The 17,787-nt window shown below is 40.9% G+C and overlaps 1 protein-coding gene across 1 annotated transcript in view; it reads right to left on the reverse strand.

Annotated features, from left to right (window-relative positions):
• Positions 1–7,614: 7,614 nt before the first annotated feature.
• The window catches only part of MRPS31 (mitochondrial ribosomal protein S31), a 28,643-nt gene continuing 18,470 nt past the window's right edge, over positions 7,615–17,787 (reverse strand). The window contains exons 6-7 of the mRNA XM_067563051.1: positions 15,730–15,873; positions 7,615–8,502 (exon numbers count right to left, since the gene is read on the reverse strand). Of these exons, the coding sequence (XP_067419152.1) occupies positions 8,234–8,502; positions 15,730–15,873 (413 nt within the window). The 3' untranslated portion in view covers positions 7,615–8,233. The remainder of the gene's footprint in view (positions 8,503–15,729; positions 15,874–17,787) is intronic.

Consider the following 17,787-nt stretch of genomic DNA (forward strand, 5'->3'; position numbering starts at 1 on the left):
GCCAATGCTTGAGCTCTTGTGGAATGAGCCTTCGGTAAAGCCGGACGCATGACCTTCGTCTGCTCGTAGCAGGCTCGGATGCAGGCAGCAATCCAGGATGAAATTGTCTGGGATGATACTGGCAGTCCTTTCATCTGTTCGGCACTTGCAATGAACAGTTGTGTGGACCAGTGGAAAGGCTTAGTCCTGTCAACGCAGAAAGCCAGAGTTCGTCTGTCATCTAGCGTATGAAGACGCCTTTCCTCCCTAGAGTGGTGGGGCTTTGGAAGAAGACTAGCAAGAAAATAGCTCCGGGAACCTGGTGATGTTGGCAAGATGTCAGCCACCTGCGCAGGACCAGGGAGTGACATCTCGGTGTCAGAGATCGCTGCAGAGACCCCATCGCAGGCTTGCCTCTGGATGGCCCGGCCATCGATGGTACTGACCTGGAGTTCCAGTGCAGGGGTCTCCCTTCTCGAGGCATTGGCCGCCCGAGAATTGACAGGAAGTCCTTGGGCCGCTTGGAATGCCTCGGGTGTGGATGGTACCGTAGGATGCTGGCTGCCTCTGCTGCTCCCAGGAGTCAGAAGCGGGTCCAGAATTGGGCTGGAAACTCTCAGAGGTGAGGCTGCTGCTGACCGGAGTCCTGACAAAGACGAGCAGCCCGGCATGGGTCTCACCTCGTCTCAGGTCTCACCTCGTCTCCTGTGCCCCCTTTTGTCCCTCGTATTGGTGAGCACTCTCTCCCAGTATGTGTCTTCCTGTGCTTCTTCTTAGGCACTGGGCTTGGTGATCCATGCCGGGAGGAACTCGGTGCCCAAGGGGCTCCCTGCACTGATGTACTCGGCATTGAGTCTGAACAGCCCAGCTCAGAGGCTGGTCTAAGAGCTGACTCCATTAAAAGTGCTCTCAGTCTAATGTCCCATTCTTTTTTAGTGCAAGGCCTGCACCCTTTACACCTGCACTTGTCTCGCACATGAGCCTCCCCCAGGCACTTCAGGCAGCTCTGGTAAAGGTCATTCACTGGCATAATCTTCTTGCACAATGTGCAAGGTTTGAAGCCCGAGGATGGGGCATGCTCTGTCCCTAGGGCTATGTCCCCTGTAGGGTTGTATCTATGGTATAACAAGTAAGCTAAGTGCTAAACTAACTGTTAACTATTTACACTATTACCACAAAGAACCACTGGGTTTGAAGAGCTTGCCGAAGCAAGAGGACATTCCAGCACCGTCACAGGCGGTAAGAAGGAACTTGGAGGAGGGGGCCGGTGGCACCCATTATACTGGCGCATACGTACATGACTCCAGAGGGTGCTAGAACCACCCCTCCAGATACCACTGAGGGAAAACTCTCCAGCCCCGATGCATGTGGCGCACACGCGCACACACACACACACACACACACACACACACACTTGCCCTGGAATGGACATGAGCCAGCACTCGAAGAACTTACTGAGCCAGAGGCTTGGCTACAGCCAGAATGCAAAGAGCACAAATCAGTACAAAGCTCCTCTTTGCACTCCTCTCACTCTTGACCCCGCTCACTACAGGCCTGACTTCGAGTCAAAGGTCACAGGAAACAGAAAATGCCAATAGTGTTCTGCATGGTTTGGGGTGCTCAGGACAGGCCCCTTTTCCTCCAGCCACAGTTTTTGTTTTCCTGTTGCTATGCTATGCTATGCTGGTCTAAGCCTCTAGGCCGACTCTACAGCCTTAAGGATTACCCTTGCACCAGATGATTCTCCTAGGACCTGCTTAGGGCCAGATTACCAGTACACTGCAAAGCAGCTGCACCCTATGAGAAGATGAGACCCAACATCTTTAAATAAGACTGTGGATTTTAACAACAGCTGTACATACCCAGGCATCAGTCTTGCAAACCCTAACTCATGCAGCAATCTGCAAGGTCCACAGGAAGGGGCCTGCTAATTTGGAGGAGGAAGCTCAAACCCTGGGAGGGAGCTGAGATGTCATTTTGTTTTTTCTTGAACACCCATTATCCTGAAGAATAATCTGACAGTAGCTCTGCATCCATACTATAAAATTACAGATAATTCTACTGTATCACGCATGAGTTATCAATGTAAATTTCTAACGTTCCAACTAAAGAACCTTCTGTTGCCCTGAAGTGTGTGGGAGTTTTGCCTTTTGCTCGCATAGCTCTGAATCAATCAATCAGGAAACAGTTTGATCAGTTTATTTTTCTCCCTTTACTCCTCCAGTTTTAGCAGAATGGAAATTTCCAAAATATTGCAGCCATTCCATATTGTCCCTAGGTTTCCAAACAGTCATGCTTATGAACCTCCAAACTGTGAAAATGTGAACAGAAATCCTATTACCACAATACAAGATGGGAGCCTCTGTTTTAGGCACTGTACAGACACATAGTAACAGACAGGTCAGGTCCTGAAGAATTTACAATTTCAATAGAGAAGACAGACACAGGGTGGGGAAAAAGGAAGGCTCATCATCCCTGTTTTACAGATTGGGAATTGAGGCACAAAGAAATGAAGGGATTTGCCCAGGGACACACAGGAAGTCTGAGGCAGAGCCAAGAACTGAACTAAGCTCTCGCAAGTAAAAATATTTTGGACAGACCTCTACTATGGATAAAGCTACGATAGTGGGCTATCCTATCCAACTGCTTTCACAGCCTTCCTTACACAAAGTCATTTTGCTTTTGTTCAGCTTTTTAGCTCTCTTGAATGCAATATTTTAACATTTTGTTTCAGAGAAGATGGGGGCAAAATTCATCCCCAATTTTAGCGTGAATGGAATTGTATGAGATGCCTTTGTCCCATGTGTTAACAAACATGCCACCAGTTACAAAAGGATACTGCTCACATTGTAGTGAGTGATTTCGCATCTCTTCCATTATTACATTTCTTGATAAGCCACTCCTCCACAGGGAATAAATTCCAGAGCACAATCAAACTGATTGTTGCTAATAGTTTTTGTTTTAATCTATAGGGGGAACAATACACCTACCTTACATCTGATAAAATAAATCTACACTGACATCTTGTGGTGAGAGAATTATCAGATTTAACAGCCCTGTAGCTACTTACAACAGCATATCACTTATGGGGGAGGGAGGGGAGAGAAATACTCCAAGGACCAGATTTTCAGAAGTGTTGAGGACTCACAATTCCAGTTGAAGTAAATAGCAGCTCAGCCTCTATAAAAATCAGGTCTTTAAATCTGACAATGAACACTATTTTGTGTTTGAAAGGTATTAGGGAAGTTTTTAACTTATAATTAAACTATATAAATCTGGACTTTCTACTTTGGAATCATCATTGAAAGAATGTGATGATCCCACACTGGCAAATTTCATGATACTTTAAAACTTCTAATCATCAAAGAACAAGCTTCAAAAGAAGAAGAGCTATTTTCATACTGGAACTTCATCATCTGTGCAATCAGTGAAGCAAAATAGCACTCCAGATCACCACTAATGCCATCTGCATTTAACATTATATTATTTGAAACAAAAGAAGTTTGCAGTTTGAGAAAGCATTCATCATATTTTCCCCCCCATTTCCCCAATAATTTCAGCTCCTCCTATTATTTGGGAGCGCAGCAGGCCACCATTTCTTTTTCGGTGCTTATTTAGAAGCCTGTTGGGATTACAGCATGAAGACATTGCCTATATCAGGACAACCACCCTTGTAAGCTGCATGGATGCAAGCCCATAGACACAATCAACCCCAGTGCAGCAGTGTTCTTTTCTATATAGGTTCTTATACCATGCTTATCATTGTGGTATCTGAGCACCTAAGCTCCACTGGCATAAACTGTGTGTACATCAAGGGTTTGCACTGCTGCCTGAAATCCCAATGTAGGCAAGGCATAAGACCAAACACCACAATTGCTCCTCAAGTTCTTTGCTAATGCCAGCCTGGAGATTGAGTATCTGGTTTCTCCCATGATAGAACAAATCACTGCTTGTTCAAGTCTGGTTCAAGTAAACCATCAGTTTGTAACTGAAGATCAAATGGGCTTTCAAAATAGAGGGCCTCTTCCCACCACCAGCTCTAAGAAACTAAAATAAATGCACTACACTGGCACATGATTCACACACTTGTATTTACATACTACTGCTGTTCTACCACATGTCGACACAGTAAATCGTTAATTCATTCATGGGATTTTATCATATTTGCTGTAATCCTTCCATTATAACTAGGGATCATTACTGAGAAATCTTCCACTTAACATGTCTGAAGTGCCGGAGCAAGTGGTAGAGGCATGTGGCCAGATTCAAAAGATGATATAAATGGTTACACACCCATGGAAGCAGGTATAATTTATACACTTGGGGGTGGGGGCAGTTGGGAGTGGAGAAGGCAACAAATGGGGGGATGTGAGGAGTTGTAAGATGAAGCAGAGCAGCGGTTCTCAAACTGGGGGTCGGGACCCCTCAAGGGGTTGCGGTTATTATGGGGGAGTGGGGTTGTGAGCTGTCAGCCCCCACACATACCATGGCTGTGGCAGTCAGCCCCATGCATGGCAGACGGCCAGAGCCCTTCAGAGCTGGGTGGCTGGAGAGCAGCACCTGCTGACTGGTGCTCTGATGGCATTGCCATGGCCAGCAGCAGCGCAGAAGTAAGGATGGCATGGCATGGCATGGGGAGGGGAGGGGGGGAAGTAAAATGGCATGGGGGGGTCGTCGTCACAGCCTGAAATATTTTCAAAGGATGTCCTAGCAAAAGAAGTTTGAGAACCCCTGAAGTAGAGAGAGGCATGTGAGATCTCAGATTTAGGATTCTCCTTTCACTGATAAGAATGTTGTTCTGCACTGATTTGGTGTAGGCCTGGAGAGAATCAGAAGATTTTCACAAAATGCCTTTGTTGAACAGAGATTTTCACATTTTGCTAGATACCTCAATATCCCCAGGTAGGAATTAATGGAGTCCATTAGAGATTGGCTTGGAAAATACAATTATAACCCTCAACTTATGCCATTATCCCTGCATGTATGCTTTGCAGTGACACAGCCATCCCCACTGGTTTTAAAATATGTCCCCCTCAATTATATGCCCATCTTCGGCAGCCCAAGAGATAAGAATCTCAACCTGGAATTTTCCGATGATAAAAATCAGCGATGTCACTGCTCCAGGTCAGTTTGCTGCACAATGACTGTTTTTGTAAGTGACAAGTGAAGTCTACACACAAAATAGAATAGGCACATGGGTGAGGACTCTTATGGTAGCATCAGAGATGGCTAAAAGGTATATTATTAGTCATCCTTTAACAAGATCTCAACTTTATGCATTAAAAAAGGAAACGTAAGACTATGGTAAATAATTAATGGTATTCTACTTTCATCATAGATACTACAGACACGTGAAATCCATTCGGAAATATATCTATACACCATTTAATCACTAAAAAAAATGAGTGACCATGTCACACCCACAAACTAATGAATTTTTAAAACACTATTGCTGTGATGGGACCAATAAAGTCAATAAAAAAAGGGTGGTTTTCAGTCCAAGTATGATCACTAGCATTTCCAACTCTCTATTTTAGGTTGCAAAAGAAAAGGATAGTTTTTATGTCTGTAAGTTAAGAATCTGGAAGTATCAATGATGAACACGTACCATGTATGTGGGGTAGCTCCACCTATAGGCCAGGTCTACACTTACCTGGAAATTCGGTGGCAGTCGACGCAAGTTACGCAAGCTACACAGAGTAGCTCGCGTAACTCCCGTCGACTTCATAACCCCTCTTCTACGCGGCATCTTCACTGCGCTGCACTAACGGGAAATGCATTCCCCATCGCAGCACTACACCACTTGAAGGGTGGTTTTAATGCATCATCTTCTGGACTGATCTGACAGCAGTGAATTTGCTGCCGTCAGTGAAGACGTACCCACAGACACTGATATCACTCAAAAAGAATAACCACAAGCACTACCCTGATTTGCTTTGAACAGTCCCAATCAGGCCTAGATACATACATACCTAGAACAATCTTTTCAAACCTAGTTGCCTAGTGTTAGACTCCAAATCTGTATTTAAACTTCCTAAACAGAAGCAGCTTGATTTTCAAAGGTGCTGAACGCCTGCAGCTCCCACTGACAGCTCATCAAAATGCTGAGCTCCTGTTATACCTTTTCTGAGAGAACTCTCATATAATTCCCACAGCATTAACACCTGTACTCTCCTACACAACTAAGCCATCTAACCCCTCAGAATAAAAATTGACTATGAAAATTTTCTGCCTTCCGTATCAAAATGCAGGCCACGATACATTGAAGACAGAAGAAATTATTTCTAAATGAAATAAAAGCTACTGTAGATGCAGTCACTTTCTCACTAGTTTTTTAAAAAAAATTCCACAAGTAATTATTTAAGCAGTAGTATATTTTCTTTTTGGCCTCTCTCATATAATAGCTCCTAGCATCACTGGTTAGGTGAAAGTCAATGAGATACAGTAGTTGTAAATCTGAAACACACCTGGGCACTGAGCTGAAACTTAAACCTACCACCAAACGAAGGTACTTTTGATACAGCTGCCACTTGCTCACACTGCAAGAACAGGAAGTCTCTGAAGATTTCTGCAGAACTTGAACTTTGCTTCTCTCACTACTACTATTTTAAAAGCTACTTTTCTTTTCTGCATGTTTGCTGGCTTTTGGGGGGGGGGGAGGGGGGAGGAAGGAGACAGGAGGGAGCAAAATAGGCCTACCTATACCCTACAAGATTAGCATAACAAGGTGTCAAATAAAATTCTGATTTCAAAGGCAAATGTGAACAGACTCTTTCATTTTCTCTTTTGTGACTGAGTAAAAAAAAAAAAAATTAGTGGCTAGGCACAAAGTAATTTGATTTGCATAATGACAAAGCTGATGTTTTGCCGCCCATGCATGATCTATTACTTCCTGGATCATGGCTTTCAGGAGTAATCAGTACCTGAAATACTAGCTAACAGACTATATGGAGAACAAACCAGAACCTCCACTGCCAATAGCTCATAAAGTGATGTGGGAGGACAGGAGAGTGCACAATCTATCAGATTGTAAATATGCTGGAAAAGCATACAAATGTAGCCTAGAGCATCAAATAGAGACTGGGTTAAAGACAGAAAAAAGGATAATGGACTGTAGAGGACCATCTGAAAAGCAAGACAAATACATAAAACATGCTTAACAGATTTGGAGCACTGTGCAAACAGAGAGCAAGGACCTTCTAAGAGAAAACATAGAACTTACTTCATGAACATCTGAGCATCACAGAATATAGTACAATAGAGCAGGAGACAAGGGACAAGGTTATAAAACAAGAAAGTAATAGAACAACTCTGCGCTACTTGGTAAGATCTGACTCTCCTTTTACCAATGCTATAAAGTGCCCAGTGCTAAGCCTGCAGGGCAGGAGATAAATAAACTTTAATCCAGATACTGGAGCATGATTGAATATTGCCTGCTCTGATCCAGTCTGATTGTGGGGATTAAATTACATGTTCCAGAGCATTTTTGTGGTAAGCTGAATTTGTTTTTATTTTTATTTTTTTAAATGACAGGTGTATGAAGCTGCTCAGGTTTGGGATGTTAGCAGTAACCCTGAAATAAAGGGCAGAGTGCAGGTGAGGCTGTTTGACAATATATCACATGCACATTATCACTTATCTGAAATATTTTAATATAATAAAGTGCCACAGAGAGTGGGGTGGAGGGGAGCAGGAGAGAATTCTGGAGAAGAAAAAAGGTTCAAAAATCAAACCACTTCTTCCTGGCAAACAAGGTTAGGCCATGGAACAGTCTCTCAAGGGAAACAGTGGAAGCGCCCTCCAGCATTTAGCATATTTAAAAATAAACCAGACAAAACATTAATATGCAACAGGGAACAATCCTGAATTGGCAGAGGGATGGCGTAGATGACATTACTGGCCTCTTCTCATCTCCAGATTCCGAGACAGTATCAAATTCCAAAATGCACAGAGCAGAAATCAGTAAAATAAAGACCATTCTGAGAAATCTACTTAATGGTTATTTTGGATAGGCTTAAATTAAATGATCGATTATGGAATTTGTACTGCAGAATTAATTATAATTTTGCTATGTACAGTCTATGAGCTGCAGACCATTCCCTCCGTCTTGTGTATATAAATGAACACAAGAGTGGCAAATTTTAGCTTTTTAAAAAGTTTATACAATTACATCTTTCAGATCAGGTGTTAACAATTGTTTACTATGCCCTGACACAATGCTATCAATGTTTGGATTTTTTTTTTTTTTAAGTTATCACTTGTTAGATAGGTTCCTCATTTCAAGACTAAGGTCTGTTTCTTTCTCACGTTCATCAATCTCCTTAAGAAGTTCCTCCTTTTCCTGGAAGTAATTCCGGAACCACTCAATATGCTCAGCTTTTTGTTTAGCACTTAGATATGGGTTCTTGGAAAGCCCGCAGGTCACTAGTTCCATGAAGTGGCGAATAGGTCCTTGCTTGGGAAAGTCTTCCAAGTATTTATCCAGAAAGATATGTTCATGAAATTCAACATCATCTTCAATACCTAGAAGGTGAAACACAAAACACTGTTAAATAATCATAATTTGATATGAACACACACAAGACAAACTAAGTCTTGCATGTAAACTCCTTTTAGCTAGTAATATTAATAGTTCAGTGCTGTACACAAAAAGAAAAATAAATTGCATTGGAATGGAAGAGGACTGTGGTGAGGTCCAACAACACACACTTCTACCCCGGTCCTCCTCAAATAGAAGAAATTTCAGCGCACAAGATGTCATGCCAACTTCCACAACTCTTTATTCTCCTTTTATATTTTTCTTTAAGAGGGCAATTTTTACCTGTATTTCATATTTAGTAATCCAATTGAAGCCTGACTCTGAAATCCATTTCCTTACCAAAAAACCCTGCTCTTCCATTATATGCAAACACTGGTTTTTTATGGGCTATGAAAGCTGGACTGCTAGCAATATTTTTTAAAGAAATATACTTGTTACTTAACTTTGCAAAATGATTTAAAGAAAAAAAACAAGGTAGTTCAAACTGAACAAGACTACCTTTGAAAGTATGTGTTATTTGAATGAGTCCCATGCTTGTATGTTCGTTAAATTTGTTTCAAGTATTCTACTATTAAATTTGAAACAGGGAATGTTTTTAAACACTTCTAACATTTTCCAGACTTTTGCATCCATAAAAATCTGAGTGGATTGAGATACACACAATTGTAACATTTTGTAAGGTTTGTCAAATGTTACCTTTAGCAGTGATGAATACAAAAATATTTAAAAACCAATCCATTTCAGAGCTATGTGGCACAGTGGTTTGTTACAGACCTTTCACCAAAAACGCCTTAAAATCACTACTTGATTTAGTCCTATTTCCAGTGATTTCACTGGTTTCTGCTCAGTATTTTGACACTAAGGTTAAAAGGACACACAAATCAAAGATTAAGATCTTGACGTCTATGGACTCAAATATGTATAGAAAATGGAGTTGTCACAGAAATATCATGAGAATTGGCCATATTCCCAAACCAGAATTCAAGACAGACTGGGGTTTGTGACTGTAAGGAGATTTTTTTTAAAAAAAACCATCACTAATTAATTTTAGACATTATCAAATAATTGAATTAACTATCACGAATGCTGTAATACCCTGGTAAAGACCGCAGAACAGTAAAATGTTTGTTTATAGATGAACAAGGTAGTTCGAAAAACAAACAAAAAGTGAAGTCAAGTTCATTGTTCTTGAGCTAAGGATCTAGCAGATATTTGCCTACATCCCAAAACCAAACATCTGGCACAATTAAGCCCAAATGTTTATGCCAATAACCAGGACTGTAATAGCAGGGATATTGACAGAGCTATTTGTGGAAGCTTGTACATCACTTATCTACCAGTATTATAAGTCCTCCACATAGCTACAGTTCCCCCACACTAGAAGAGAAACGTCTCTGTACATTAGCACATTAGTTTGGTGCATGCCATCTTAGTATAACGTATTATTTAAAACTGAAATTTTTACTACTATTTGTTTATAAGCTTACATTTGTTCTTTCTTACATTGTAGTAAAGAAAATTCTCTCAGAAAGGATTGAATGTATTATATTATAAGTAAACACTTCCGGGTCATAAAACACGGGAAGTTTGTGCCACAGAAATGAGAGCAAATTATCTTGATACTAACCAGGAGATGACACATTTGGCACGACATTTATTATCAAAATGAAAGTGAGATAATAAAGACAGACATATCACTGCAAGGATTAATGGCATGTCAGCTTCTTCCAGTCCTCCAGAAGCAGAGCATTGTAATGTGGAAGTATCGCTCAACTTGTACACCATATTCACAAAGTTGCCATGGTTTCTTTCCTGTTTTTCCTTCAAACACTGCAATGCCTGAAGGAGCTGAAAAAGGACTTCTATTTTCCCACACTGCATCATCAGTAATACGTGTAGTTTTTATCAATACCAGCTACCCATCACCTTTATCTCCCTTGCCCTTGAAAAAGAAACCAGATGTTTCCCTCTTTCCAGAAGCTAACATTTGCTTCACTGATCCTATTAGCTTTAAAAGGCCTATTTCTGCTGGGGTTGGAAACCCAAATCCACTTTGTGAATCCCAGGAATCTTCCAGTTATCACTACAGGTTCCAATTCCCCTTTTCTCCACCAATATTTTGTGGCTTCCTGCATCAGACGATCCTGACTGTTCATGATTCTGGGGTCCCCTTAAAATAATTCTGTAATCTGTTGGTCATAAAAGTCAGAGAGAAATAGACTGTCTGATTTTCTATTAAAAGAATCTGAACAACGTACCACAGTGAAACAGTGACTATTATTAATTATGTATTATTAATGTATTAAATGTATTATATTATTACTACTATTAATTTGTATTATTGTAATGCCTGGGCCCCAGTCATGGATTAGGACCCCATTGTGCTAAGTCCTGTAAAAACACAAAACAAAATGTTCTCAGTGTAAGTCCTCTGTGTTCTATACACTAAGGCTAGGTCTATGCTGCCAGCAGCACCGCCAGCAGTGCAGGATCGATTTTGCGGGTTCAATTGAGCAGTAATAAAGGCTCGCTCAATCGAACTGGAAGTCGACTCTGTAAATCCACCCCGGCAAGTAGCATAGCGCTATGTCTACGGGAGGGCTTTTCTCATCAGCGCAGCGCAGCGGAGATGCTGCGGTTAAGTAGACATCATGACGTTAATGGAAGATATGCAAGCTACATACAATAACTTGCATATCTCCTGTCGACTGCCGCCGAAATCCACGGCCAGTGTAGACCAGGCCTAGAGTGAGCAGTTTTACAAAGAAGTTCCAGGGTACTTTTGGTAGGGTTATATAATTAGTCAGTAGATGTTCCAAGTATTGAAATTAAACCTGATTAGGGTTTGGAGATGCGCAAATACTCACACTTTTCAGATCATAATAATGCTGGCCACCATTTTTTGCCCTTTTTTCTACTTTTTTTTAAAAATAATTTCTATTTCTCTCTAGTAGTAGTTCTCCTTCCTAACCCCAAAACACAAATACTTGCAATTTAGGAAGGAGGTAGTAGAAATACATGACAGTTTCATGGTCTGGCATTTAGTTGAGACAGACCATTTAACTGAAGAATTAGTGAAACAGCTAATACAGGACTCATGGACTTTTGCCTACAGAAACTGACATATGCAATTACATGTCATCAGTTTGCAGAGACTTCCTTTAACCCTACAACAGTGGCAACTTTTGAAGCATCATGAGCTAAAAGTATTGGTTCTTCAAAATGAGACACTTATACATGGGGGAGAACCAAGAAGTGTTTTGTCACTTTTACCCAGTGAGTTATTCAGAAGACAAGTGATCAAGGCATGGATGCACAGCTCAAGCCATATTAAAAAGGGGCACGGATACTCCTAGGAGAAGTCTGGAAAAGTAATTACATAGTTCTTTTTTCCTATCTATATTTTATTTAAAAGTTTAAGAAACGGCGTACTCTTATAATGCTCCAAGTTGAAGACATCTGATTCCCACAACAGATACAATCCTAAGCAAAATTAAAATGTATAACCAAAGGCTTGTGGTATATAATAAGAACCCTCCATTTCTTTGTACAGAAACAGCTGAAGGAGGGTGCTGCTATTGAATAAACAAGGGTACAAAATCTAGAATTAGAACTGGTAATGACAGACACTTTTCTGTAAGGCAGTTAGAATAAAGTTGTGATAAATTTGTTGTAATGAGTTTCCCCAAACTTTCTATTGCACTTTGATGTACCTGATGCAATTAATGACCTGTAACAGAGCTGGCACTTTGATAGGATGGAATTTATTGGCCTAATTTTTGCAACCTCTCCTGTGATCAATTTTGAAGCTCTCTGTTGGAATTCTCCACATGACTAATTTTTGTGGACAAATCAATAAAGATTCTTGCTTAACTGTATGTGAAGACTCCTTGCCAATTCATTACTCCAGACACCAGGGTTCCAGCCACATTATACATCAGAAATGCCATTGGCCACAGTGATTATAAGCTTGCAAAAACACGACCAGAATATATTTGGATTAGTGCACAACAGAACAGATCCATTCTCATGGAAGCAGTGATTAAATTCTAAGAAACCACCAAAACAGGATGAGAACAAACATTAAGAAACAGCTCAACCACATTATGCAACTTACAACTCTACAGAGAATGAAAGATTTTCCAGGAGTACCGCCTCCAGAAACCAACCTGTTATGTTTGATTTCTTTAATGATTTGAGACCTTTGCCAAACTCTGTAGTTATTAAAACCCTATTTAAAGAATGTTCATACACTTTCTGTATTTCTACATTTCCTCCTCCATCCATGATGTTCTTTATATGTTTCTTGTTGTTTAACTTCATATGTAGATACTTTTATTAAAAAAGGAGAGGGCTACATTTTACAATACATAAGGACGTCCAGCCAATAGAACTGTTGGGAGTGGCTGAATGCTGTGACTTTATGATTTTGCTTATGAAATGGACAGGCCTAAGAGAACAAACTGACTGTAATATTCAGTCAACTGTTGTATGCAGTGTTGCTGTAACCATGTGTGTCCCAGGATATGAGACAGACAAGGTGGATGAGGTAATAGCTTTTATTGGACCAACTTCTGTTGGTCAGAGAGCCATGCTTTTCTACTTCATGGAGTTTTTCCTCATGTCTGGGAACGGTAATCAGAGCATCACAGCTAAATTGAACAGATTGAGCATATATTCTAAGGGATCATTCAAGGTGAAGTGGCCCTTTAATACCACTGTAGTCATAGGACAAGAAGGGGGGTTAAGGGGATACAGATTGTTATAACAAACCATAAATCCAGTGTCTTTATTAAGACCAAGTCTAGGAAAATTATCAATTTAAACTTCCAGGCTCATCTTTTGAAAGTGTTGTGCAGGTTTCCTTTGAGGATCAGGACTGATAGGTCAGATATAGAGCGATTGCTTTGCGAGAAGTGTTCACCACAGGTGATAGGGTGTTTTTGCCTTTTATCATTTTCCTGTGTGAGTTCATTTAAGAGTGAGTGATTGGCTTCACCCACATAGTTGTTATTAGGACATTAAGTGCACTGGATGAGGTACAACAGGGGTTCTCAGCCAGGGGTATGCATTCCCTTGGGACTACGCAGAGATCTTCCAGGGGGGGTACATCAACTCATCTAGGTATTTGTCTAGTTTTATAACAGGCTACATAAAAATCACTAGTGAAGTCAGTACAAACTAAAATTTCATACAATGACATGCTTATGCTGCTCTATATACTATATCAGTGTTTCATAACCAGGGGTCACGGGATGGGTTTAGGGGGTTCCCAAGTGCAGGGCAAGCATTAGGTGGTGGCAAGCAGGGTAACTGCCTGGAGCCCCCCTCCACAGGGGGCCCTGCAAAGCTAAGTTACATGCTTCCACCCTGCATGGTGGAGCTCAGGCTGAAGGCAAAGCCCGAGCCCTGCTGCCTGGCGCTGAAATCAGACTCTTGAAAGGGACACAGAAGTCTAGAAAGGTTAACAACCACTGAGGTACATCAAATGTTGTACTATTTGTAACCTGGGAAGTGGGTGGGCGCAAGCTCGCCCACGGCTAAAGGCCCCTCCTCCAGCCTAAGGGGAGGCGTCACTGAGCCCGGGATACAACTGATTACAGGGGACAACTAATGAAAAAAACCAGGAAGGGGTGTGGAGGTCATAGGTTTAAACAAAGGGAACCAGAATGGGACACCGAGCAGAGAATCCCAGACAGCGCCCACTGCCCCCAGAAGATGTCAAGGGAGCCAGCGGATGCTGCCCAGAAGAACTCCGCCCAGATGCGTGAGTGCACAAGGGAATGGAAGTAGGCCCCACAGTCACAGAGCGCCCCCCCCCCCCCCGCCAACCTCCTCTCCCTGGTCCTGTAGATGGCCATTTTGGCCAGGGCTAGGCACAGGTTGACGAGGAGGTCCCGCGACTTTGTGTGGCCATGGATGGGGTGTGCATAGATGAACAGGTGCGGTGAGAAGTGCAGCCAGAACCTCAGCAGGAGGTTCTGGAGGAGTCGGAAGAGGGGCTGCAACCTGGCACACTCGAGATAAATGTGCGCCAGGATCTCCCTCACGCCACAATAGGAGCAGGTGTCAGGGTGAGGGATGAACCGCACCAAGTACACGCCCATGCTCCTTCATGGAGCCACCAGCTGATGTTGTGTTAGGCATGTATAGGATGCCTGGATTCTGAAAGGTGTGTTATGGGAGGTGATGAACATTTTAGCAGTGGAGATATCCATAACTTTGCTAGACACTAAAAATCCTGGTCTTAATAAAGACACTGGTTTTATGGCTTATTACAACAATCTGTAATCCACTTACCCCCCTTTTTGTCCTATGACTACAGAGGCATTAATGGGCCGATTCACCTTGGTATGCTAAACTATCTGTTCCATCTTGGATTAGCTGTGACACTCTAAAATACCTTTCCAGGCCTGAAGAAGAGCTCTGTGGAGCTCAAAAGCTTGTCTCTCTCACCAACAGAAGTTGGTACACTAAAAGATATTGCCTCTCCCACCTTGTCTCTTTAATATTCAGTCAATGCAGTAATGGGACACTTATAAGATGGATCAGAACTTGCCACCTTGGCCTCCCCCAGAGCCATGACTCGGAATAGAATAAGTACAGGAAGAGCACTTAAGCTTCTCCTTCCTCCTCCAGCAAGTGTTTTTTGTTTGTTTGAAACCACATGCCATAGTAAGAAGAAGTATATTATGTAGCTGGGTGATCTTTTGGGAGGTTGGAACTGGGGTAAACTCAGAATAAAAACATTTAAACTCTACTATATAGTAAATTAATTGAAGGTTTAGTTTCTTTTATATTTGGCTTGTTGGCTTTAGCATGTCGACGTAAGTAACAAAATCTCTCAAGCTACAAAAGCCTGCTGAGAACCAATAAACTTGGTTGGATTTAAGCAATTTAAAGCCAGAGACCTAGACCTGTTCAGTAATCACAACTTCATCATGCATCTTCCCCAACTTATTTTAATATTTAACTGTTTTCCTTAAAGTTTTTATTAGGATCTGTTATAGCAAAATTTCCAGAATGTCTTCATCTGAAGCTTCACTGACTTAAGACAGCTTAAAGTTGTTTACCTGAGCAAAAGCATTAGTAAACTAATGTATATACTAGGCATACCTGAAATACATTATTCAAACTCTCAAGAATCACGTTGGTGCACAAATTCTCTATACAGAAATAAAGAGAGACAACAAAAGCTACAGTACACATACCCGCTTCATTGTTAATAGGGAACTCCCATAATTTTCCCTCTTTTGTCCACTGGATCATCTCTTCAAAACCATTCCGAGGTGGTTTTTGATTTACTGCTGCAATCTGATTAGCAAATTCCAGATCCCAAAGTGTTGGTGAGGCCTCTAAATAAGAACAAAAACAAAACAGCCCTGTCAGTTTGCCAGAGAATTATCAGTGACTTAATCATATTTTGTTTAAGATTATCAAACTTAATGAAGGCTGGTACTTTTAGACTTATGAATTTTAAGTTGTAGATATTAAGACAGCCTACTGATCTGTCAAAATTGCAGTGAAGTTATTTTAACCCCTTTCCCAAACATTAAGAATAGGAATTAACTTTTTCCATCGTGTGACAGTTTTTCTGTTTTTGACATACCTTGGCTGCTTTTTGTTAGCCACAAGTTTCTATATTTAACTCATCAAATTCTGAACTTGGTCTATGCACTCTTTAATAAAGACAAGAGGACCTTGTTTACTCTATGGCGTTTCCTGATATTTCATGATTATGCTCTCATTCAGCGAGGCAGCCCACAATCTGCAAATGTTCCCAATTGTTTGCTATGAACATCATCAATCTTGTTGGGTGGCCCAGCTTTTCTACCAATTGAGATTTCTGGATGCCAGAGTCAATAATTTAGCATACAAAACTGAGAAATCATGACTTCCCATTTATCCCACTACCTTAAATGTTGTCCTCTTTCATAGAATATATCTTAAATAATCCCCTCAAGACTTATTTATTTCATGATGCCCACAACAAGTGAGACTGGCATCATTAATATTAAATGATAAAAAATATTAACTGTACACAAGAACATGCACATGACTGAACTGAGTAACTGTTATATCACTGTAATGCTCATCCTCCCACACGCCGTTCCCTTCCATGTTTGTCGTCCCCCAGTCATTCATCGCATTGCCCTATCTAAGATTACATTGTAAACTCTGAGACATGGACTATGGAATAAGTTTTCAGAAGCGACGAGTTTTCGGGTATCCAACTTGACACGTTTTAAAGGAGTCTGACTTCCAAAAGGTGAGTGCTCCACCCTTTCTAAACATCAGGTGCTTTAAGATGTCTCATGCTGGCCACCCAAAAAAGGAGACATCCAAAATCACTAGTCACTTTCAAAATATTAGGCCCATGTCTTTCTATCTAAACTGTAAAGTGCTGTAAAATAGTATTTGACATATTTTTATATACATTTATATAAAGAGTACTTTAAAAATGCAAATTTTTATAAATGTATATATAAAAATTAAAACTTTGCATTTTTAAAAGCACTCTTGAAAGATTGATTTTGAGGCAGTCATTTCTTCAGTTTACTTCACTATTAGAAGTGCTAAAAATCATTCATCTTTTCCATTAAACAGTCCTTTCTAAAATATTCTAGTATTCCCTCGATAGCTCAGCCACCCCACCTACATCCTTGGAATTTAGCCAAAGCATTACACGTTTTGAGTCCTATTCATTTAGTCATTTCTTGGCTTCATGTCTAACACTTACACACAACCTGCAGCAGGCCAATTCAGCGCTCATCTCCCCCAACATTTTTACTCATTGACACATTCCTTCCTGCTTAATTTCTTTTAATTCTCAGGCACACCAACCACACCATGGCCAATTTGCAACAGATAGTGGTCCACTGCATGAGAGCAAGAAGATGCATGGTATTTGGAAGCAAAGATCAGGCAAAAAATGCCTTATAAGAATTTTCTGATTGTGAAAGCTTGTTTTTTATAATGCATCTAAATGTAATATGGTTTTCTAACTAACTTTGGTTTCGGTGGAAAAATTCACCGAATTTTTTTTGTAGCAAAGAAAAAGGAGAGACACACAAACTTTTGCATTCTGGAAAACACTTCTCTTTTGAGGGTGGCAAATCAGAAAACCCTTGTTCAAATTAATCAATACTTGGCAGAAAAATTCTGCCTCAGCCACACCCATCAGCTACCCATTTTCATGTAATTTTTTTTGTGTGTGGAGATTTTAGAAGGATATCCAAAAAAGATGTAATGGAAACTGAGTTACAACA

The sequence above is a fragment of the Emydura macquarii genome, unplaced genomic scaffold, assembly GCF_026122565.2.
Source record: "Emydura macquarii macquarii isolate MOO-44397 ecotype Brisbane River unplaced genomic scaffold, CSIRO-AGI_Emac_v2 contig_2473, whole genome shotgun sequence".
NCBI classification, from domain to species: domain Eukaryota; kingdom Metazoa; phylum Chordata; order Testudines; family Chelidae; genus Emydura; species Emydura macquarii.